Genomic DNA, 23405 nt, shown 5'->3' with positions numbered 1-23405 from the left:
AGTTTACTAAAGGTACCTTAATCAATCACCGGATATAACCTAAATGCAGTCATTTCACCAATCGTATGCAAGTTGATATATGACAGCTAGAAGTCACATCCTCACTTTTGCCAGGCACATGTGAAGCAGACATGGGAGCTGATAGCTCCAAGGAATCTCAGGCAGATTTGGGACATGGTCTGCAGTTCCTCTAAGTTCCTACCTACCACAAAATGCAGGAATCCAGCCAAAACAGGACCTGTGTTTTGGCTCAGAGCATGGGAGAAGCCCCTCAATGGGATGAGATAAGATTCAGGGATGAGAAGGTGCAGTAGGGTTGCAGGTGAGTGAGCATGCAGCACTTAATTCTTAGTTCAGGGAAGTGAATGGAGTCAGGCCCTCTCCTGCATGTGGTATGACTTAATACTGAATCAGGAGCTGCCCGTGGCGCTGACACCTATACGGCTGTTCGTTCCTGTGGGTGTTAACAGGCACTGCTGCCTCTGGTGTTACACATGGAAGTGGAGGCTGGACATTTCTCATTTTGAATACTAACACCGCAGAAACTGAACAGTTTTCTCTCTACATATGCCTTATTTTCCTAATACTGTTGTTACATGGGTAAAATATTCTTATCCATTTTTGCAAACATGGAGAGCAAACTGGGAGAGCAGTGCCCAGAGAAAGAAGAGCCCGAGTCCCCTGGGGGAAGCTATGGAGCTTGGCAGGGGCGGGGGGGGTGGGTGAACGTCTAGGTGCCTTGGCCGAGGCTGGGGGTCTGCGGCAGGGCAGGCAGCGCACCTGGCTCCAGGGCTGGGTAACAGCTATGTGCTCTAGCTGGCACTGGAGGCAGAGAGGAATTGTAACTGAAGCCTGCACTGAAACCTATTTTGGCCTTCACATAAAAGTCAAAACTGAGTAATTGTTTGCAACAGACTAATTCACTAAGCTGTGACAGCAGCTGTCAAGTATTGTTATGGAGTGTTTCCAGTGCACATATGCACCCCTCTGTGCAAAGCGGGGGGATTTTTTCCTCATGCAGGAAAACCTTTGGAGGAAAACCTCATCCTCCAAAGGAAAACCTCATCCTCCAAAGTCCTCCAAAGGTTTTCCTGCATGAGGAAAAAATCCCCCCGCTTTGCACAGAGGGGTGCATATGTGCACTGGAAACACTCCACAACAATCATTGGAGGAAACAGTTTGTGCCAGGATTAGCTCACAGAGTTTCACCTTACACATTTACTTCTTTTGGGTGATTCATCTTGCTTCCTTCCAGTATGGGAATCTGCAGAATTTTATAGCCACATACAGTCAACTGTAACTCAGCAGATTAATCTCAGTGGATTAGTTGCATCATGACTTAACTGTATTGCATGCAAAAATGATATAGCAGGCTTCATGTGGTGCTGTGTGGACTTACAGTTCAGGCAGCTCAAATTCAGGTATCACTGCACTGCACAGTTAATAGTGTCTAGTGCTTCCTTTTTTTCTTTTCCTGCAATTTCCCTGCATATGTAAGAGCTAATACCTAATTGTAGGGAAAGGCACCAACAGAGAAGTGAACACTAGAGCAGATAATCTCTGAGCCCTCTGCAAAGTCATTTGACTCCCCCCTGAGGTTGAACATTTCCTCTACACTGGGATTTTAAGGAATGCCTGAGACTGCGATTCTCTGAGCAGCTGAGCTGCTCTAACAGCCTGCTGCCTTCGAAAGGGGTGGTCTTAGCCCCCTCCCACTCATTTCATGGCTGGCCTTTGCTCTTGCATGCCAAATTCTGACCCTTCCTTTGCACCAGCCCTGGTGCTCCTCAATCCTTCCATGAATTAATTTGGCTCATTATCCCAGAAGATAGCCACCTGCCTTCTTTTTCCTAATTGTTTTTCCTCTGGACTAACCAGTTCCACCAGCTGACTGAGCCGGCTGGCAGCACCGAGGCTCACAGCGAAGGGCGGCAGGGAGCAGAGTGGAGGCATGCAGAGATGGACTCTTTGGCAGGGGCTACATAGTGCAGTACTCAGCACAAGCTGTGGAAGTGCGTCCTTGAGATGCCTGTTTCCTACCACAGTTCAGCTGCCACGGACAGAGCATCCTGCCCCCAGCTCTGACTGCCCAAGGCTTCCCTTGAGCTAGTGCTAGCTCTCAGCAGACTCCATGGTGAGTCAGCCAGGGAGCTTAACTGAACAGACAATTTAATACCACAGAAAAAAAAGAGTAGCTTTTTTCCAGGCTTTATCTCCTGAAGCAGCTAGCTGTGGGGTTGGAAAAGAGCCAGGTCAGTGCAAGGCACCATACAAGAAAAGCAACTGGGGATGGGATGGGGAAACAGGACCCTGCCCAGCGCTATCTCCAGTAAGCCTGAACAACCACTTCACCTCCAGCTTCCCTCAGTGCTACTTCCCAAGGGAAACCTACAACATACTTTCAAAAGATGAACCTAGAAACTCAATGAGCAATGAAATCCACCTCCCCCTTCAGTGTGACACAGGGGCTGTCATCTCATTGCTGCTCCCCTTGCCAACAGCCCTGCTGCCCCACAGGTATGGACCATGGGGCTGATGGAGCAAGAGCTGACTGAAGGTCGGTGCTGGGCAGCCGTCCCCACCCAGGCTCCCCTGGAGCTTTGCTCAGGACTAAAGAGGAGGCTGCAGAAATGCGGTCTTCTTTCATAAGCAGATTCATTGATCTATTGGGAACATTGCCTTACCTCTGTGTATGTTATTAATGAGGCAATGTTTAATGAAGAGCCCTGGCAGAAAGCAGAGTTTGCCCTCAAGAGCAGATATAATAGGCAGATGTATGACTGAGTTGGGGATCCAGCTCTGAGCACAGTGTTTAGGGGCAAGTGGGCAAGGATGGGTACCCTGTTTGTATGGCTGGGCCAGGACCTTTTTTGGTGCAGGTTTGCTTGACCACAAACTTTAGAAGAAAGTACCTTTATTTTTATTTCTTAATGTGATGGATACACTAGCTTGAGGGTAAAAGAGCTGTGGCTAGAGCCTGAGCTTGCTGCTCTGTGTTGCAACATTAGGTTTCAAAGGGGCACAATTTTCTGAAGACATTTTTGCAGGTGCAGGAGGAGACCGAACCACCCAGGCAGATGTGTATGTGATTCTTCCCCAGGAAGCAATTATGGGCTGGAGTGTTAATCTGTGCAGCCAGAAAGGTGAGGTCTCAAACCCACGTATCATATTTAAAACAGATTAACACCAGTTAGCATTTTAAATGTTGGTGATGCAACAAAAAGCTTTTTGTTCATGTCTAGAAGTTATAGTAATGACTGAATGTATGAGGCAATTCATAAGCTGCCCTTGTGGACAGAGTTTTGTCATCAAAGACAGGCTGTCAAATGTTATCAGCCAGCATCTTCTGCCTTCTTCCCTACCCATCTCCCGAATCAGGAGTGACTTAAACAGAATGCATTAAAAAGTAATATTGGGTTATTTTCATTTGCCTTCTGATTTTTGAACACTCAAGCTTCATGTCTTCAATCTTCCTTAAAACTACAATGGCCACAGTGACTCTGACAGACTCGGAGAGCTGAATTTTAGAAGTGGAAATAACATATTTCCAAGAAAAACAGTCAGCCCCACTGGTTTCTGCCTTATAACCAGCCTAAGTAGGTCTCAGGGATCTTCCCTTCCTACAGCCATCTGTCTTTCTGGGTTCAGAGCCTTTATAGCTCCTCATCTCAGCAGAGGTGACAGGGCAACATGTGGCTGCACGTCCTGTGTCTGAGCAAACTCAACCACCTGTCCTCCTTCCCACATGCAGCCAAAAGAGCTGCCTGACACTGATGACAGGGTCTTTGCCATGGTATCTGCAGGCATTGCAGGTGCTTGTCATCTTAAGGCAGTAACTTCTAGTTACCTACAGCAGCAGGTGGCTGTGGGACTGTTCATGGCATGTGGGACATGGTGGGGGGATGCCCTTCCTGGCCAGGTGCCTCCTGCAGTAAGTGTCTTTCCTGCATCCAGCATAGTGATTCCCTGTCTCTGCTCATAGTCTGCTTCACGGCCTGGGACCTTTTTCCACCCCAGAGCTCTCTTACTTGGGGCTTCTCCCTCCCAGAGCGAACTCCAAACGAACTGGTCCGGCAAATAGAGTATATAAGGGCTAGCAGAGAAGAGAGGGGATGCGATGTCAGTTCCCTGAAACCTCTTATAACTGCCTAGAAGTGTAAAGAAACTACCTTGCCCTCCAGCAGCTGTTAGGGCCGAGCCAGCAGGAAGAAAGGAAAGGATAGCCACTGGGCTCACACACACATGCTCACAGCAGCCAGTCCTTGGTCCTATCACACCCTGTTCCTGAGGAGGAGATGGCAGTAGAGCAGTACAAGCCTTGAATTGTGTGTCCCTTCTCTACCATGGGCAAGGAGCTCTGGGCTGCCTGCTCACCATACCACCATGGGTAACATCCCCAAAGAGGTAGCAGGTTTTGCCTGTGGGACAAAGTCAGGGAGATTAAGGACTGAAGTACTATGGGACACTAACAGCATTTCCCAGTCCGGGCTGGTTCAGGAGGGAGATTTATGTTGGAAGGCAGAAGGCAACATGACAGGAATGAGATTGGCTCCACCTGCTCCCAGGCAATAATCTCCAAATCCACGGGGTTGGTTGCCCTGATGACTGGGACCAAGATACAGTTAGGGGGCTGGTTAGTGGACGCTTGGCCCCCTTCCAGCCCCTCAGACAGCTGGAGTGAGAAGCAGAGAGTCACAGTTATAAGGTAAGAGGAAGCCAAGGAGATGGGATGAACAGGTGAGAAGTGCTTGATTACAGGGAAATGGTCCTGAAGGGGCAGAAAATACGGTAGGATTAGGCCAGAAGTGAAAATTTTAGGGAAGAGCTGGCATGGAGCGGACCAGTGGGGCAGCGTTTTAACTTTGTTATTATCTTTGCCCTCTGAGGCCCATAATTAACACATACATGGAGTTTACAAGTGGTCTGCTGTGCCAATGCAGTGCTGAACCTAGTAACCTGAGCTGCTACATCATCCCAAAGGTTGTCTAACTCCAGAGGGCTGTCTGGGCAAGGAATACCAGGAAGCTCCAGGATCCTCCCTGCTTCTGCAGAGTGTCCCCAAAGCCAGGGGTGATTTCTCTGCTGGGCTCAGAGCATGTCCCAGGTGAGAACACCTACTGGGTGCTAGACCCAGAGGTGTGATTTGTCTCAGTCTCCCCTGGAGTGATGCTTTGGATGCGCTAGGCCTGCTGCAGCCTTTGCTGTTGCTGCTAGGGAACTTGCAGGCTGAGGTGCCTGTGTGTTGGAAATGTCCCAGTCCTGAGCTTTTTCTAGCACAGTGAAGGGAGGCAGGCAAAAATTGCCCTTAGCAGAAGCTGCTCTGGAGGATGGTTGTCTCCCCTTGTTCTGCCAGTTGCTGCCTTGTGGTAGGCAAATGCTGTGGCAAATGCTGTTCTGAGGCAGGAGTTGCTGCTTTGACATGTAGTACTGTAACAGAGGCCCATGTGTCAGGCCTTACAGATTCCCTCGGAGCAGAAATTTTAATGTTTTGGGAATACCTTGGCTGAACCATGGCCTGACCCCTGGGTTTGGGTTAGCAGGGGCTGGGAACCACCACTGGCCATCCTCACAAGGTTTGGGACCGTTGATTGCCAGCAGCCCCTTGTAGGACAGGTGACACGGTCCTTCACGCTTTTCCTTTGAGGGCAGGGAGGTTGGTAAACAGAGCACCAGCCACCTCTCCTCCCTTGCCATGATAGGGCACAAGCGCTCCATCCCCTCACCCCTTTTTCCTCCTTGGTGGCTGTAACGTTGGCCTGTTTGGTTGTCTGCTGCCTTGCTAGGGCCCATGGGACATCCCCATGGAGAATGTGGTGCTCCAGCCAGCACTGCAGCTCTGCTCACGACATGCAGCATTGGTGCTGGGGTCGGCTCAGGACCTTTTGGCTGCCAGAGTGACAGGGAGGGATGCCGACATGCAGGTGTAGTTTCTCTGCCCTGTCCTCGTTGCTGGTGAGTGCTCAGAACAGGCCTGTGGAACTGAGGGGAGCGAGGATGACAGGGGTATCTGGAGGGGTGAGGATGGGTGCTGTGTCCAGTGTGGTCTCTTCAGCCTCACTCTCCACATCATCCAAGCTGTCGCTGATGGAGGGGATGATCTGCACCACTTTCTCCTGGAAGTGCACTTGCTTGCGTGGGGCTGGTGGGGGTGTTGGTATGGCTGGAGCTGCCTGGGCCAGGTTTTTGTCCCTGCTGCCTTTCAGGATGCTCTTCATGTGGCCAAGCAGTGAGCAGTGCTGCTCCCTCTGGGCCCCATGGAAGGTGTAGGTCTGCTCAGTGTCACCGGCGCTGGTCGGGGCTGCCATGGTGGCTGAAGGGTCCACGTATTGCCCTGCTTGGGGTTGTGTCTCTTTATGCCCTGGGCTCTTCCTCCTCTTGCTCAGCAGGAAGTAGGCCAAGGCGGTGAGCACCAGCATGGAGCCTGGGGAAGAGCGGCATGTTGGCCAAAGGCTGGGGCAAGGAGAAGAGCTAGCCAAGCAGTGCTAGAAAGGCACAGCATTTGGTCCAGCTAGCTGAGTGTCCCCCACAACCGGTCTGGCACCCTGCATATCTCCACCATTTCTGGGTCTGCCAGCCTGGTGCCCCAACATACACTGTGCTGCATCTGCACAACCCCCCACCCCAGCATGGGCTCCTCACCAGGGATGGTGACGTGCCAGACAAGGACGGGATGCAGGAAGCAAGCCACTGAGAGCAGTGAGTACCCCATGAATTTCTGGAAGCTTCCTGGGCGTCTAGCTCGCTTGCAGCAGGCGTGTGCCAGGGAACCTGGCTCATATCTGGGGAGAGAGACAGAGGCCCTTGTAGGGTGGGGCACCAAGCCCATGGCAAGAAGACGTGGATCTCACCCCCACCCACCTAGAGGTTCAGATCCCTGCTCCAGTTTGTGAGGAAACCAGTGTGTTGGTCAGGGAAGCTATGTAATGCCTGAGCCTTCCTCGTGGAGGGTAGAGGCCCTGGGCTACCTCTGCCAGAGGTCAGCATCTCAGGAGGTCTCTCCTTGGCATGTTTGCTTGCTTGGCCATAAGCAGGGTGCTTCTTAGCTGGAGTAGGGTGCTGCCTCCACTCTGAGAAGTGCCTAAGAAGTTTATACATCTTGGCTTGAATTTCTGTGCTGTCTCTGGAAAGGAGGTATAGCTCATTCGGGGGATGTGGCTCTCCTCTCAACCCCGGTCCCTTGCAGGACTGTACATGTTAAGGGGATGCTGCAGACCAGGGTCTGTTGTGTTGATGCTCAGCAAATTGTGGTACAAGTTTGGGTTAAAGCACAAGTTTAATTGGCTATGGGCACAGCCTCACTTACCTCCTTCCTGCCTGAGAGCACAGGCCATGGGAGTAAGGGCAGTACCTTTGCTTTGGCACTTACAGCTCAGCTAGATCTGGTGTTGCCTGTAAGCGGTAGGTTGCCTTAGGCAGGTCCCGCCAAGGCTGGAGAAGACTGGACAGGGTCTACTCACGTGAAGCACATCCCCAGGAACAAAGTGATAAAGAAGAAGCCTTCGCAGACAGTAACTGCAACCCCTGAAAAACTGAAAGGTGGAGGCGTCAAGGGGGCAGGTTTGAGTATCCTCTCCAGATGGTAGAAGGGGCATAGAGGGCCAGGATCTACTGTCCAGTTCACAACACAGGCTGTGGGCTGGGGCCTGAACAGCCTCTGCCCAGTCGGTTTGAGGAAGAGACCTCAAAGCTTTTCTGCCTGTGGGGGCCAGTTTGCGGCCACTGTCAACTCTGGCCTGCCTGAACTTGCAGGTAGCGTGGGGAGAAGATCACTTTCTCTAATGGAAAGAGCTGTCTTCTCTGAAACCTGAAGATGGATATCTAAATTCCCCAAAGCTGGATATCTAAATTCCCCGGGGTCTTGGATACTGGTCCCTGCTGCTGTTGCAGTCCTGTCTGGTGCTGTATGTGGTGCAGATGTGGAGCGTGGCAGCCCCGCAAGCTCTAACTACAAGGGCAAAAATACTCACAGCAGATAGAAAGCCAGGCTTTTGAACTGTCCTCGCTGCAGAGTTTCTCCGCCCACACCGATCAGTACTAGAAAGAGAAGGCAGGAAAAATGCTGACTGCAGGTTTGGTTCCTGACTCTCACGTGCCCAGTCAGCTCCTGGGATTTATGCCTCAGTTTCCGCAGGGGGATGGTGAGCCTACTCCTCCGGTGTCGTGCAGCATGTTAGGACTGCCAGCACCACCTTGCACCAGGGGTACAAGAACTGAATGCTGGCCTTGACAGACAGCCCAGGAAGTCATCCCAGTTTCATTCCCATGAAACCCCCAGGCTGGGGGGAGCTGTTCTGAAGATACCAGCTGGCCTTGGAAAGTGGGAGAGGTGAGCAGCAGTGTGTCAGTGTCCCTCCTAACCCTCTGCCATGCAGCTCCAGCTGTGCTGCCACAGGGGCTTCCCTTCCCCTGCCCTGCCCGCCTCTGCTCCTTGCCCCGTGCACCCCTCCCAGCCCGGGGGAATTCAGGCCCATGCTGACACCTCTGCCCAGGGTCTTTTCAGGTCATGTCAGTCTCACTTTCCTGGCCCTCTCAGGCCTCCCAGCTTGCCCAGGCCTGTTGTACCCAGTATGTTGCTGTAGAGCAACAGCATGATGGGGAAAATGTGCCAGCTACATTAATGAAGGGCTGTAGTCATGGCATTAAGACCACTTACTAGCCTAACAGAGAAAAAAAAAAAAGAAAACAAAAAACAAAAAAGGGAGCAGGCAGATTAAGAAGAGGGAATGAACGTCCCCTCAGTGCCCCAGCCGGCACAGCACACCGAGGAGTCAGAGGCTGAGGGGGATTAAGAGCATTAGTAAGGCAAAATCTTACTTGGACTGGCAGTTGGGGGCCTATAGCTTCACTGGATGGAAAATTCCCCTTGACATCCTTCCACTCCCCACAAGGTTGTTTTCAAAATGGCAAAGAAACAAAGTTCCTCACCCCCGCTGCAGCATGTGCTGTCGAAAGAGAGGTTTGGGGCCCCGGTGGTCATGGTGCTTGAGAGCCAGCAGTGTGGGGCTGAATGGAGCCACACACTTCAGGCAGGGCTTGTGGCTTGGCCGGGAGACCATTCTAGACAGTCATAACACTCCCTTATGCCATTAGTGTCTCCACATCTTGCTAAGCAACGAGCTCAGCTGGTGCTTTCTGTTCCTGGTGTCCATGTGTGCATGGGATGTGCACAACTGGTTCTGCATAATACATGTTGAGATATTGGTTGGATTTGTGGCTGTTTATCTGAGTTGTGGCTTTGCTCTGGACTCAGAAGGGCACCAGCCTCACAAAGGAGGGAGTAAGCCCCAGTGATGCTGGCTCCATTATAACCATGAAATGGGACAACGACAAGTGTTTGTGCCTGAGCACACAGTGCTCCTGACCTCGGTGCGCAAAGCCAGTCCCAGAGGAGAGCCTCATGTGCTTCTGCTTCACTTATAGCCTTGCTGAAATGATACTAACAGGCTGAGCCTGCTCTGGTAGCAAAGCTCTGGTAGCAAAGCTCTCCCCATCTCCTGCCTCTAGTCTGCTCGAGCCAAGCTCTGGTGCTAGGCTTTGCTAGCCTGGCCACCACTGCTGGGGCTCACCATCGCACCCACTACTTGGGCAGCACTGGCCTGGCTCCAGGGCAGGGCAGGCAGTTCCCCTGCCACCTGCCAGGCCCTCAGGTGCCCCATCAGGACCCTGTGGTCTCACTTGGGTTCCCTCTGGGTCACTGGTAGATGCTGGACCCTCATCAGCTGGAGAAATGACTGGGCTCACACCCCAGCCTCCTCCTTGGGGGCTGCCTCCCTAGCCCCAAGCAGAGGCATGGGGGGAATCAGTCTCATTCTAGGTCTGCAAAAAGACACTGGACTTCCCCCTCCCAAGCTGTCAGCCTGGCCCCTTTCACCAATTTGTGCTCCTACATACGATGTGTTGTCCTTTGCTGTTTCATAGCTGAACAGACTTATTTATAATCGTCCCTATAAATGCAGAATTCATTCATTCATTCCCTACAGATGAGTGCCGAATTCGACAGCTCAGCTGTTATGTTTGAATCTCTCCTCTGGATGGGGAGGTTTCCTGATTTTGTCCAGCTTCTGCTTTACCCACAAAGCTGTTTGGATAAAGTATCTGCAAAGGGTTCTTTCTGAGGTGTTTGTTTTGGCTAGTTGCTGCCTTAATTTGGATGTTATCCAAACCATGTGGCTAAAGGCACATGACTGGGAATTAAATGGTTGAAAGCATGAGAATTAAGAAATAACTAAGAACTCTCTCTCTAGATGCAGAAATCACAAGGCCTAAAATCTATGAATTACAGAGATGTTCCAGAAACTGCAATGAATCGCGAGGCTGTCGCTCATCACCAACAAGCCATGAGGCTCTGCCAGTAGCAGGACTGTCTGAGTTCTTGCATGCAGTAAACCTTATAGTCCCACCATTGCAGACAGCCAGTATATTCAAAGATCTGGTGGGGGGTATATTATGTGGGTAACATCTTCTTTTTGTGAACAGCTTGTGGAATTGGCCAGGCCTTCTCAGAATCAATTAGTGAGACTGATGCATTCTCCTCTCGATTTTTTTTTTTCTTCAAACAAAGCCCACGGGATTCTTTTCTGCATGACCTCCATTTCATGGAAGAACCTCACACACCTCATCAGGCACTAAACACTGCATCAAGCTATTTTCTTACTCCATTGAGACACTCAGAGGAATAATATACAGGCACCTCCCACTCCTTCCTTGGCCTTTTGGGAAAGTCAGGTGACACTGGGAATGCATCAGAGTCGAGAGATGGAAAAGTACAGAGATCAGTATTGCAGCTGTCTATGTTCTGGGATGCTCAGCTGAGAGATGACTGCACTGCTAATATCAAGGAGAACTATAGGTGCAGATGATGCAGAATGAAGAAAAGAGTACAAGCAGAAGGAGAGATTATATTCCATTAAGACATTTCCAAATTGTAAGCTACTTTCAATTTTGCTGTTTTAGCTTTAGTTCTCCCATGACAACAAGCTCGTGTTTTCTCCCAGGAGGGTCTCTGTGAGCTTCCCTGGAGCATTAAGAGAGAATCTGACCATCGTAGGGCACATGTGGCCCTGAGGGGGATGGGGAGGAGAAAGGAAGAGGTTTGCATTTGCTGGTTAAAAGCTATGTCCCAGCTCCTATCTGTTGCAGTCTCATCATGATACGCACTTATCTAGTGGGAGCTTGTACAAACTCAGACTCAAATCTCTGCCTGTTACCAGCCTTTAAAGCACATTCCAGAGCACAGCCTCCAGCTTCCTCACTGGGCTCTGGGTGTCCTTGGGGACCTGTCTCTCGCAGCTGACCTGTGTGCTTTTTACTTTGCTCTGACTCAAGCAAAGTGTCTCTCAGGGTCGACTGCATTGATAAAGGAAATTCCAAGGAATGAGGGCTTGCTGTGACCTGCTCTGCAGTGTCTGAAATCCACAGGGGTCTGCCATGGCAACCACAGGCACCAGATAAAACCACCTTTCATCAGAAAACTTTGGTTCACAACTCCAGCCTTTAGACAAATCAGATACTTTGATCTCTGCTTTACTGGTGGGGGAAACTGAGGCGCAGAGAGCAGCCTGCCCTGTTGCATGGCGGCAAGCCAGCAGCAGTGCCAGACTGAGCCTCTGAATTCACCAGGCTGCCCGTAGCCTGTGTGCGAGCTGTTTTCCCACATCCCCATCTGGAGATGTTTCGTGTGAGACAGTTACTCTCCACAGTTCAGTCTTTCTGGTGAGACACTGTGCCTGAGATAGCCAGCTCAAAACATCAGCATTTCACCTGAGACCATATGCTCTGATATGTCACCAAACTCAGAAGAGGTTGGTCCCAAGCAGCCCCCGACACTGGGAGAGAGGAGGCAGCTAGCCAGGTGGGTGAATTTGTGATGTCTGTGCTGCAGCTATAACCTTAGCTTCTCCCTGAATTTTCTTCCTGACAGATTATTAGAGAGGTGGAGAAGCACTTTTGCAGCAACTGTTCTGCAAGGGCTGCAGGTCTCTTGATCCTGTTTGGCATAGGACACCCTCACTGTGCACAGTGCAAAGAAGTCCTTCATTTTCAGGTCCCACAAAGCAGACTGGCAGTTTTGTGTAGCCAGGAGGATTTTATATCTCCATCTCAATTCGCATCTTGCCTGTGACCATGTCTGTTTCTTAACAATGTAATTTAGTTTTCCATTCATGCTTTAGCTTGCCTCCCCTCATCCTGAGTGCTGATTCTGATGCCTCATGGTGCCTCTCGCATCATCTGGGAAGGGCCTGGCCAGGCATCCAGCACTCCCGCTCCCTGGGTCCCAAAGCAAAAGTGAGCAGCGATCCTTATCCTCTTTGCAGAAGGAGCAGTGGCTGCATTGGATCAAAGGCAGGGAGACAACTTGGGAGTCCCGATGCCTCCTCGGTGCCTTTTAGTGGCAAAGGAAAAGAGAGCTAGCTCTTACCTGCTGCGGTGGAGATGCCCAGCAATCGGCAGGTATACTCCAGAGCAGTCCAAAATGCCTTGTGCTGCATGGCGAAGAGGTGAAAACCTTGCGATGCCGACAGAAGCTCCCTCTTCAGACCCTCCCCCCCCCTTACGTATAACCCAGCAGCTCCCAGCTGCAGGCAAAGCCTCCCATCTGAAGGAACGGGTTACTTCCCTGACTGAAACGGCAGTGTGTGGGACACCTGGTCACCTCCACCGAGGTCTCTCAGGGGAAAGTGGCCAGAGACCGAGCTGCCACCGAGGAGAACCGGTCAGCACTGCCTTCTGCTGCGCCCGGGGCTGCAGAGAGTTGGCCTTTGCCTGGTTGTTTGCCGCTCGCTCGCGTTGCCGGTCCAGCGGTGATTAATGATTGGTAAGGGGGGTGGTGCGGCTTCGGGAGCACTTGCACCCGGGGTACACGGCCTTTCCTGCTCCTGAGGCAGGAGGCTCTGGAAGCCCAAGCTGATTAAATGCATGTGAAGTCATTAATGCTCTGCAGTTCCCAGCAGGTTAACCATTTGTGAGAACGGCAACATTTGCTCCTGGCGAGAACGCGGCACACTTCTGGTAGCTCTGCAGGGCTCCCAGAGCATCCCAGCCCTGCTGCTTCATGCTGACAGGGCTCCCTGCCACGGCCGTTCGTTACCGTGCAGATTTTGCCAGGCTCCAACTTGTACAGCCCGAGACCTGTCAGGCTAGGTGTGCAACCACAGGCATGAGGAGATCAGACTACCCCTGAGGGTCATGCAGACCCAGGGTGGCCAGAGCAGGTGAGTTGTGTACTTCTCTTCTTGGGAATCTCAGTAAAATGTATTTCTATACTGCAGCCACCTGGCCATTAAATGAAACCAGAGTCATACATATAGTGTTGGGCTCACACAAGTGCCCTGACAAGGGGAGAGGGGTTAGAGGAGAAGGGCCGTGCAAATGTGCTTCGATTTGGTGCACAGCTATGGGGGCCTTGGCTTGTCTCTCCAGGACATGGGGCCTCTGAAGAGGGGCTGCTCTAGATATGTCCAAAGCCCAAGCTGGGTCAGAGCCTCCTGCTCCATACCCGGCCCCATGTCCTTCCAGGCAGGAATGTGGTGTGGCTCTCTGGGAGTCTCTCATTCCCACCTGAGGGAAAGGCAGTGCCAGCAGCATGCCGGGTCATTACGGACGCTGCCTGAGCGGCATGCAAACAACCGCCCCGCTGCCACCGCCACCGCGGGCAGCACGGGTGCCTCGCGCCCACGCTCCCCGGCAGCGCCCTGAGCTCACCTCGCGTGGCGGCCGGTGTCGCGTGAGTCACTGCAGCTCCCTGCCCCTCACTTCGCTTATGGTGCAACTGGGGCCGTGGGGCGAGCAAGGAGGCTAGGTGACTCATGCTTAGCCTTGGGACAAACAGCCCCATGGGGAAAGAGCAACAGGCCGAGCCTGTCCGCTGCGATCCCTTCCCGGGGTTGCTTAGAGACGGCAAAGCTGAACCTGGCCAGTGCGTTGTGCTAATGCGTCCTGGGGGGTAGAGCCAGGCTTGATCCAAGGACATAGCGACAGCTTTTCTTCCACAGGAGCTCGGTTTGTATTTCAGGCTGGGATTTTCCCAGACCAGCCAAATGCCTAAGCTCAGGAAATGGGCCCCTAATTCCTGTAGATAGCTTCAGATAACCTTTTTCTGAGCACTTCCAAGGTGGTGGGTTGCAGGGATATTGCCACCCTGCTGGCACGAGGCAATGCTGACAAGGTTTAGGGGCAGAGAAACACACCGTACGTCTTCCACACAAGCACTTTACATCAGAGAAGGGCTTCCATGGTGTCTAGAGAGGCAGTGCTGGAAGGTGCGGGCTCAGAAGGATTTTTGCCTTTCAGCATTAACATTGCATTTGGGTGTTCCTGTTTCCTGCTGCCCTCCTAAACCACAGAGTGCATTTGAAAGAACTGCAGTGTGTCACTAGTTCTTTTTAAAAGAGATGGACAAAACAAAAGGCACGTCATCTGGGAAGTTTACAGTAAGGCTGGAAAAGAGTCCAACCTGGTGTATCAACATCCTGCTTCCCTTCCCATCTGGAACCTTAAAATACCTTACCGATCCCTTGTGCCTCTTGTGGCATACTGCTACCAGCTCAAAACATCACCCTCAGGTTCCAGCGATCATAAAAATGGCTTAAAAATCCTGAGACTGTGCAAATAGTCCTGATGTCTTGCTCTTTTCTATCTAGCTTTTTAACACTGATGGATTGAATTTCAGGTGGTTCTTTACAAACATGAAAGCTAGAAAATTACTTGAGAAGTGAATAGATCAAAGGAGGCAAAGAGTCTTTCAGAATTGCTTAGAGTCACAAACAAAATCTTGAATAGAAACGGTGACCACCACAATGCAATCCCGAGAATGGGCAGCATCGACTCGCTCTTCAGGAAGGGCCTCCCTCTGCCCCACCTTCAGCGGCTCAGGGCATCTCCCAGCCCGGGAGCTGCCCGCGGCCTCCTCCAGTGGCTGGTGTCCCGTTCGCCAGCACTGGTTCGGTTACTCTGCAGCTCTTATCAAACTGGACTGAGCTTTCACCCAGAAACTAAATGACTTTGTCAAAGTGCCCTTGACAATAATGTTTCCTTACTTGCAAGCAGCAAGCCCCAGGGCTTAAAATAAGCACGAATTTACTGGTGGTGGCAGTGGTGGGAGACAGAAAACATTTGGGAAATGCAATTAATACATTAACAATTTAAGCTCCCATCTTCCTTAGCTATGTTCCCTTAGCTATTGCACAAACTCTGCCTTCCGAGCAGCAGATAGTGGCAGTCTGCTTGGACCCCCCCTTTCCACGCCCCTCTGTGTTGCCCAAGGCTGGAGAAATGCAAAGCCTGTGCAGGGCTGTCTCCATCCCTGCCTTGGGCCCTGCTACTGAGCTGAACTGCGCTGCTGTGCAGACTGCATCCCCACTGGAGTCCTTTGCCAACGCTGTCTGCACTTCAGTCCAAGCAGCCGCTGCTCTGTTCACCCTGTCCATATTTCTCAGCTTTCCCAATTGCCTCCAAAGAATCGGTGGCACCCGGCACCCCCGCACAGCAGCTCCTGGATTTACCTACTGGAAGGTCCCTGCCCCTCACTCAGGGAGACCCTTGGCCTGGTGTAATGTAAGTTTTCTCTAGTCACTATTTCACAGGAACACAGTGTTTCTTTCACTCCGATTTCAATGTGCCTCCACCTGCCTCAGCCCTGGAGCAGAGGTTGCTGCTGCAGCCAGGGCTGTTCCTCCCATCTCACCCTGCGCTCGTGGGCAGCTGGAGCCAATTTCCTGCTGGTCCCCAAGTGTGGCCGAGCACAAAGCTTCGCACCACCACAGCTTTAGGCCAGCAGGATGAGCCAGTATCTGGCCAAGGGTGGGCGCTCTGCTCCCCCACAGCTCCCAGGGGCTGGCAGAGCACCTTGGCAGCCACCTGGGCACAGCTGTGGCTCTCCAGGGTGGCAGGGGCCATGGCCAAGGTGAGGGGCCTGGGCGCGGAGCTGGCCTGCAGGGGGTGGTCCGCCTGGTGCTGCTGTGGGGACAGCAGGAGGCAGAGATGTTACCCCCGAGCAGCAGGGGAAGCTGACAGCAGTCACCAGCCCAGAGCTGGCCAAGAGGCCACACAGCTGGGGACACAGTGGCCTCTGGTGTCCACAATCCAGAGCTGTCACCACTTGCAAAATACTGCAGCCTTGCAAGGGCAGGTGGCCTGTGTAGTCATCCCAGAGTGCCCCTGACCACCCAGGACGGACAGTAAATTGCACGCGTCAGCCTTGGGAGCTGCTCTTTGCACGCTCCAATAACGCCTTTCTGCAGCAGCTTCTCCTGTGCTGAGGCTGGAGGGTGCCTAGGAAGGGGGCACGGAGAGAGCAGCACAGGCACCCTCCGACTTGCTTTGTACCCACTCCCCTTTGGCAGCAGCGCTCATGAAGGAATTTTTCGGTGAGCACTCCTACAAAGAAACCTCGCATGAACCTGACCTTTCTTGGCAGAGAGGTCTGTTCTGTCTCCTTGCAAGTTAGGGGATGATGCCCTTGGTGAAACTGTGAGCTGTGTGAGTGTGTTTCTGTGAGGCTTTTAAGAATGAGCTTATGCAGCCGGCAGGGAATTGAGAACTTCTGACCTTGCATTGATTTAATAGCCTGTGACCAATACTGCAAAACCCCAAGCACCAGCACAGCCTGTTCTGGGACACTTAATAACAGTGGTCTCCACTGTACATTAAGCTGCTTCCCCTGGCCTGCCATTTTCACTTTGGCTGCCAGCCAGGATTCACATTTTGAGGCTGCCTCTAGGGTTATCTGGGTTGAGAGGGTTTTATTTCAGTGTTAGGGTTGCATAGTAATGTTAGCCCCCACCTTCATCTCTCCTTCCTCACATTTTGCTGTGGCGTGGCCACTCTGGCCACTCGCCTATGATCGAGGCCGTGATGCAATGGCCATGTCGAGTGGCCTCGGACGACCAGAGGAGACCGGCATGCACCTAGTGCCACACCCCCATGAGACAGTGAAGTTCTGGGGGTGGCATGTCCCACAGCAGGACACATGCTGCATAGGCCGTGCTCTGTCAGAAACCTGCAGGAACATGCTCGACTGACGGCCAATCCTCACTCCCTGCCCGTCGTGTAAAAACAGTTCCCAAACTGCCCCACACAACCAGTGAATACCCTAAAAATCTATTTCTCTCTTCACTCCCTTCCTTTCACTAACTCTGCAGCTATAACCACCACTTCAAGCAGTCTTGTGTGGCAGCCCTGGTCCTCTCACTGACAGGTCGCAGCTGAACTGGTATCTCCTTCCACCAGCAGCCCATCTGTGACAGGCTCCAGCTCTCCCTCCTCAGCTATTGAAGGGCTAACAGCTGGCCAGCGACTGCCCACGGCAACTGCTGTGATGCTGTGACATGCCTTTCTGCGCCCCCTTGTCCCTCCATCAGGAGACCTTTCATGGAGAGGAAATGGGCTTCGTGACCACCGATGGATGGTAACTGAGCACACTTGATGTGAAGCAGCGATGAAGTCCAGCTGTGAGTCCGCTGCGTGCAAACGTCTCCTTGCAGTCAACAGAAGTTTTGTTCTCCCTTGTATCACTGCTGGCCCACAGATTTCCAAACCATCTGGACGACCTGAGCCCACCCCGAGGCAATGCCACCGGCTGTTCTGGGGCTGCCCGGCAGGGGACAGCAGGGTCCCACCTCTGCGCAACAGCAGGCTGCGGCCAGCCCTCTGCAAGGGGACGGTGAAACCGCACCATAAAGTTTTACTGTTTGGACAAGAAAAGTAGGATAGACACCACATGGGTCTGGGGCGGGGGGCTGGGAAGAGCCCAGAGCCACAGCAAACACGAATCAGTAAGTGTCCGGTTTTGCTTGATGCTGTGCCAGCAAAGGATTCCCGACGTGCTGCCGTCCTTCTGAACACTTGCCCGCTCTTCTGGGACATTCCTGGCCCTGCCGGGACGTGGATCAAGGGCTCCTTAATATACTGCTGTGATTGTCCCACTGTGGAGAAGCATCCCCAGGGGCTGTCAGAGCCAGCGGCAGTGCCGCGGGCTGTGGCAGCAGAGGGGCAGAGCTGGCGGGTCTGGTCAAAAGCCTTTGTGCTCGCACCGTCTCGCTGCTGTCACGGACGAAGGGGCACTGCTCCGTAGGGTGCCGCCGGCTGACTCAGAGATGTGTCCGCCTGGAAGGAGGCAGCTCTCCTGGGGCCAGGTCTGGCCTTCACTTGTGTGATGCCTTGTGCCCAGCGAAGGACGGGTGTGAGCTCTGGTCCAGACGTTACTAATCGTCGCTTGGGGTGGCATCAGGGTACGGGCAAGGAAAGGGAGGTGGATGTTCGTGCCTCTGCAGGGAAGGCAAACTGGGCATGGGAACAAGTCTGGTGTGCTTGCAGGGATCTCACAGCCCTCAGCAGCACCTGGCATCCGGCAGAGGCAGGGCATGGGGCCGGGCAGGCTGTTACTGACTGCTGCTTTCCCTGCAAACCCTCCAAGCCTCTTCCCCCATCCCAGGTCAGCTCCCCTGGCCCTTTCCCAGGTCTCTGCTCTGTGTCCGGACGGTCGGGACGGACCCTCCGCCCTCTGCTGCCTCATTCACTGAGATGGGGTGAGGTAGGCAATGTGGTCTGAACCTGCCGGTATTTTGCATAATGCATGGCAGAGGGATATGCAGTAGAGATGCCCGTGCACACATGTGGGTGTGTATGTAGTGAAAACCCATACATGTGTGTGTCTTAAACCAAGCTGTAATAACCAGAACTATCAAAAGTAGATTTATTCAGTATTCATCCACTCTCCAGTTCAACAACAGGGGTTGCAGTGGTTGGTGCTCAGCTCCCAGAACAGTGTGATTATGTGAGACTCTGTGAAAACACATTTCTAGCTCAGGCAGTTGCAGAGAAAAGCTGTGAAAAAGAGACTTAAAACCCACAGGAAAAAAAATGCCAACTGAAAAAAACCCTCCTTTTGTTTTTAGCAGTAGTACTACTTTTAATTGCATAATTTAGACTCAGGATCTTTGGGGGATGACAGTAAAGCTAAGGCAGGAATGTAGCAGCAGAATGCAGGACGGGAGACATCAAGAGTCTAAAGTTCAAGGCATTGCTAAGCCCCAAGGAAATCAGCCCCTCCTATCTGATCATTTCTCAGCTGCCTGTGAAGTTTCTTTGCTGATAGCAGCGTGAGTGATTAGAAAGGCTGAGACAGAGACGAAGCAGCGAGGCTGCACGCTGAGGAGGTCTGTGGAGAAGGTAAAGCTCTGGCAGTGACAGCAGCATGCTGCCAAGCCGGCCAAGGCAATGCTGAGCTAGCCAAGGCAGTGCTGCTCAGTGGGATGCGAGTGGCCTGGCTGTGGCCCACTGGGCTCAGGCCAAGGGACTTGGCTGCTCCTGCAGCTGAAGGATGTGCCTGGTGCGAGAAGCAGAGGGCCTCTGCATCCGAGGTGTGAGCAGCCTCTCGCTGCCCTTTTGCTGTGTCTAAAGGCAGCAGGACAAGCAAGCTGGTTTCCCTGGTCTCTTTGGCGCTTGCCTCTGCTGGGAGGGGATGAAGCAGAAGCATTCCCCAGCCCATGTGTGGGCACTGCTGAGGAGCATGAGAAGGAAGGGGGAGCAGAGCTCAGTGCTGGGGGCATGGCAGGAGGGACTCGGGGACCTCATCCCCATACTTTGGGAACTGGTGATCTTTGGGATCCTGGACCTGAATTTCTGGGGTATGACAGGAGATCACAACAAGGCATGTAGCAGCAGAATGGCGGCAGGAAGACATGAAGGGCCTAGCATATGCGGGGCTCAGGGTACAGTGATGCCCTGTGAAGTCCCTGCTTTTCCTCCATACGTCTGCTGCCCTTGGGTCCCAGCCTGTCGTGCAGGAGCGCTGGCTTGGTCACACTTCCATTGCAAGCTTCTCCCACACGATGGCTGCGGGGACTCCAGAAGTGTTCAAAGATAAGTGGAAATGTCCCTTAGATGTGTCCTATCTGCACGTGTGGGAGTCTCCTCCCACAAAGCAGCCAGCCAGCCTGCTGTAGGACTTGGAGGGACTTGCCACACTGAAGCTGGTGTCAACAGCTCTGAGTGTACTGACACCAAAAATAGATCCGTCATGTTTCTCCACAGAGTCCGCATGCATGGGCTGAAGTGTAGCTGGAAAACCCCCCCAGAGTATATTTAGTCTGATGTGAGAAAGCCCTCCTGGCAGGTGGGTAGGTTGGTCAGCACTGTTTAAAAGGCAGCTAGAAGTGATTGGTAAGGCAGACACGGATAGCAAAAGCAGAGGGAAAAGTCTGTGCCTAAAACCACTTGCTACTGTATAGACAAAGCCTGTAATTTGGACGTGAAGGCCTTGGATTTTAGCCCTGTGGGAGGATGTGAGTCATCTGAGACACATGCACTTGTGTCACTGGCACTGAGAAATCCCTCACCCCTCAAGAAATCTCATGGGACTGAAGTAGTTGTGTTGGGAGGTGAATAAGGGGCTCAGAAGACCCATCCACACCTTTAATAATGGCCTTTTATTTCTAATAGTGAGCCTGTAGTAAAAGACATCCAGCTTCACACCACAGGCTAAAAGAAACCACAGAGCCCAGGGTGGACCAAAGATAATTGCACAGGAGCAGTGCAGAGACAGAAATATTACCCATGAGATACTCCAGAGCAGTCTCAGCTTATTTGTGTATAGCTGAAGAAGGGCTGAAATCAATCACACATATTCTCTCTGAATCACCAGCTCAGCTGCTGTTGGGACCCCTGAATAAAGATCATAGCCTGTTCCCAAGGCCAGCCAAGTCTTTCCTCAGTAGCTGCCAGTGGATATGAGTTCTGGGCTGTCCCCTAGGAGGGGTTTGAACTGCTGGCCAGGCTGTATAAGGCTCCATCTCCCACTTTCCAAATTCTTCATCCCTTGAGCTCTCCCTACAAAAAACACGCCTAATATGAGCTGTCACCCTGGGTGCATATGAGAAACTCATAGCAGGCAGCCCAGGAACCATGTGCAGGGGTGAAGGGAGCAATCAGAAGTGATTTCTTTCCCTGGAAAAGTCTGACATGTTACAATGTACTGCGTAAGTAAGCTGACTCTCATCATCATTGACTCTCATCTCATCATTGAAACCTGACAACATTACCAACAGAAGCACTATGTCAACACAGAGTAAATGCTTTTTGTTTGTAAATTAGCTTTTCTATCGCTATAATTCATCTCCGTTTTGAATGGGGAAACTGAGGCACAGAGTGATGCCTTGATCCAGGCAGCATTGCACAGCAAGTCAGCAGCACAGCTCAGCCCAGGATGATGAATCCCACCTGTCTGTCAGTGATATTGCTCATCCCTTGTGAAATCAGATGGCAGCTCTCCATCAAGACTGAGACTAAGTCCTAGCAGTTATGGTATGACAGTGAAGAGTAAATCCACCTTTGTGCAGAGCGGGTCTGTAACAAGACCATACTCTACCTTCACTCCACAGAATACGGCTGATGTTTTACTTATTCTTGTACAGAAAGGAATTGCTACTGCAGGGGAAATGCAGTAGTATAAAAAGAAATCACAAAGAGATCGATATGCATGTGTAGTCTGTTGGTCTGGCATATATTTCATAAGGATGGGTGGAGAAGGAGTATTTTATCAGCTAGCAAGAGAAGGGAGTGCTCATAACTCTCAGTATAAACAAGCTCTGTGCATCAGGTTCAGCCCACAGACATTTATCCATCTATCAAAACCGTTTGACTTTTTGCCCTCTTTTCTGGCAAAGAGGACTGGTAACTTCTCCCTGTGTAGGAGCAAACAAGGTGTGCGCAGCAGTGATTGATTCACCTGGTGATTGAGGCATACATCAAAGAGCTTGCTCACTGCATTTCAAGGCCCAGTGAGTAATTTATAGAAGGATTTGTGTAGATAAATAACCAGGGAGATTTATGTGAAGCAATACAAAACACATGCTTTTGCCTGCAGAGGTGTGGAAATGCTTAAGGACTTCCCAGCTGTGTAGCTAAGGTTATTTATGAAAATGTTCCTTTCAGTAGGATTTATTCTAGAACTTCATTTTACTTGGCATTGTCTCCAAAGGGCCACAGAGCAAACAAGCACAGCAGGTCCATCACTTCTTTTACTATGTTGTCTAAAATAGGTTCAATGTACAGGTTTAAAGCAGGAGGTTTCAAGCATGCAGGGGAAGGCTGGGCATTTAGAAAGAGCTCAGGGACAGCATTCGAGTTCCAAACTAGCTTTAGAGCAGCATCACCATGCTTTTGCTCTGGTGAAGGTGTTTCTCTTGACGAGGGCCAACAAAAGGCTTTGTTCTGTGACAGTCCTAATGGGGATCTTCCTCTGTGGTGCAGGACCCAGTGTTACAGGAGGGGGAGTGAGGCACATGTCTGCCCCATCACCCTTAGCTGGGGCTGGGAATTGGGAAAGACTGAGAGGATGAAGGAGAAGCAACAGCAACAGAGACAGACTGCCTGGAGAGGGGGGTTCAGATGAGGTTAGATGAGTCCCTGGAGCATCTCAGCCCCCCCAGCGCGGGAGCTGGGCACTGGATCCGAAAAGAGGAGGCTTCTCGGGCAAGCCCTGTGGCCCTGCCTTTGTCGGAGGAAGAAAAGTAGCCTGTCCTGCTAGAACCTGGTGGTGTAAACATGAGTTCATCCAACAAGTCCAGGTGTGAGTTCAGGAAGACTTTTCTGGCCGTGTGAAGTATTTGAATAGCTTGGGAATCTTCTATGATTTTTAGGACAACTAGGCTGTATTGTACTTCCCTTTGCACTCACGTCCAGTCCCTGAGTCCGGTGTGGGCTCTTCTGGACCTGCTAAAATGTAAGATCGGGCTCAGTGCTGTTTTCCTGTAACAGCCGGCAAGAGCTTGTGATCCCAGCTGCTGTCCCCAGAGCTTGGGTGTGCGCGCAATACTGTCCCAGCTTGTGAGCTCATCCCATCATGTGGCCCTGTGCTCTGGGACACCTTCCTTCCTCCTGACCCTCTCCCTTTCCCCCCCAGCCATTTCGGCTCATATGAATATGCTCCGTGGGAGCAACTCAGAGCTGGCTGTGATCTCCTCATACGGCCAAGGAGTTGTCCGCCTGCCCATACGCATGAATGGCCCCGTTGTACCTTGGAGAGGCACAGAAGGACTGCATCAGAGCCTGCCCTTTGATGAAGACTTCTACTATCAGAAGAAGAGATTCACTGTGCGGCAGATAGTGAAGTCACTCCCTAACCTAGCGCAGGGTGTGCACCAGTGAAAGATCACAGTTTGCACGCCCTGTCTCGCCAGACTAAGCGCAGCCCCCAGCACATCCACTCGCTTGACAAAGGGTCAAATCCCCCCACGGCCATGGGACATTGCACAGGAGACAGTAAGGCAGCCATCTGGCAATCTTCTCCTGAACTGGCCCCCTGACCTATTTTTCCAGTCTGAGCTTCTTCTCTTTCAGGAAATAGCAACAGGGGACTCAGTCAAACAAATGATTCCCAACATGCCCAGAGCTGCCCTCGTATGGCA

General features: G+C 52.0%; 1 protein-coding gene across 2 annotated transcripts; it reads right to left on the bottom strand.

Annotated features, from left to right (window-relative positions):
- Positions 1-3177: 3177 nt before the first annotated feature.
- TMEM72 (transmembrane protein 72) lies at positions 3178-12833 on the bottom strand. 2 transcript variants are annotated; one of them, XM_026109952.2, is made up of 5 exons: positions 12419-12831; positions 7968-8034; positions 7458-7529; positions 6640-6779; positions 3178-6421 (listed from the first exon to the last, which is right to left on the bottom strand). In XM_026109952.2, exons 1-5 carry the CDS (start codon positions 12486-12488, stop codon positions 5961-5963), a joined length of 810 nt encoding a protein of 269 aa, XP_025965737.1. In that variant the 5' UTR covers positions 12489-12831; the 3' UTR covers positions 3178-5960. The 2 variants fall into 2 exon arrangements, with proteins under 2 accessions (XP_025965737.1, XP_064370073.1); XM_064514003.1 differs by lacking the exon at positions 7458-7529 and having other exon boundaries at positions 12419-12833.
- Positions 12834-23405: the final 10572 nt, after the last annotated feature.

The sequence above is a fragment of the Dromaius novaehollandiae genome, chromosome 6, assembly GCF_036370855.1.
Source record: "Dromaius novaehollandiae isolate bDroNov1 chromosome 6, bDroNov1.hap1, whole genome shotgun sequence".
NCBI classification, from domain to species: Eukaryota; Metazoa; Chordata; class Aves; order Casuariiformes; family Dromaiidae; genus Dromaius; species Dromaius novaehollandiae.
This window is presented reverse-complemented; position numbering and strand designations above follow the sequence as displayed.

Coding starts and splice junctions, on each gene's coding strand:
- TMEM72 (XM_026109952.2), bottom strand. CDS start 12,488: ATGCAGCACAAGGCATTTTGGACTGCTCTGGAGTATACCTGCCGATTG. Junction 8,035..12,418: donor GGGCATCTCCACCGCAGCAG/GTAAGAGCTAGC, acceptor TTCTCTTTCTAG/TACTGATCGGTGTGGGCGGA. Junction 7,530..7,967: donor AGCCTGGCTTTCTATCTGCT/GTGAGTATTTTT, acceptor TCCACCTTTCAG/TTTTTCAGGGGTTGCAGTTA.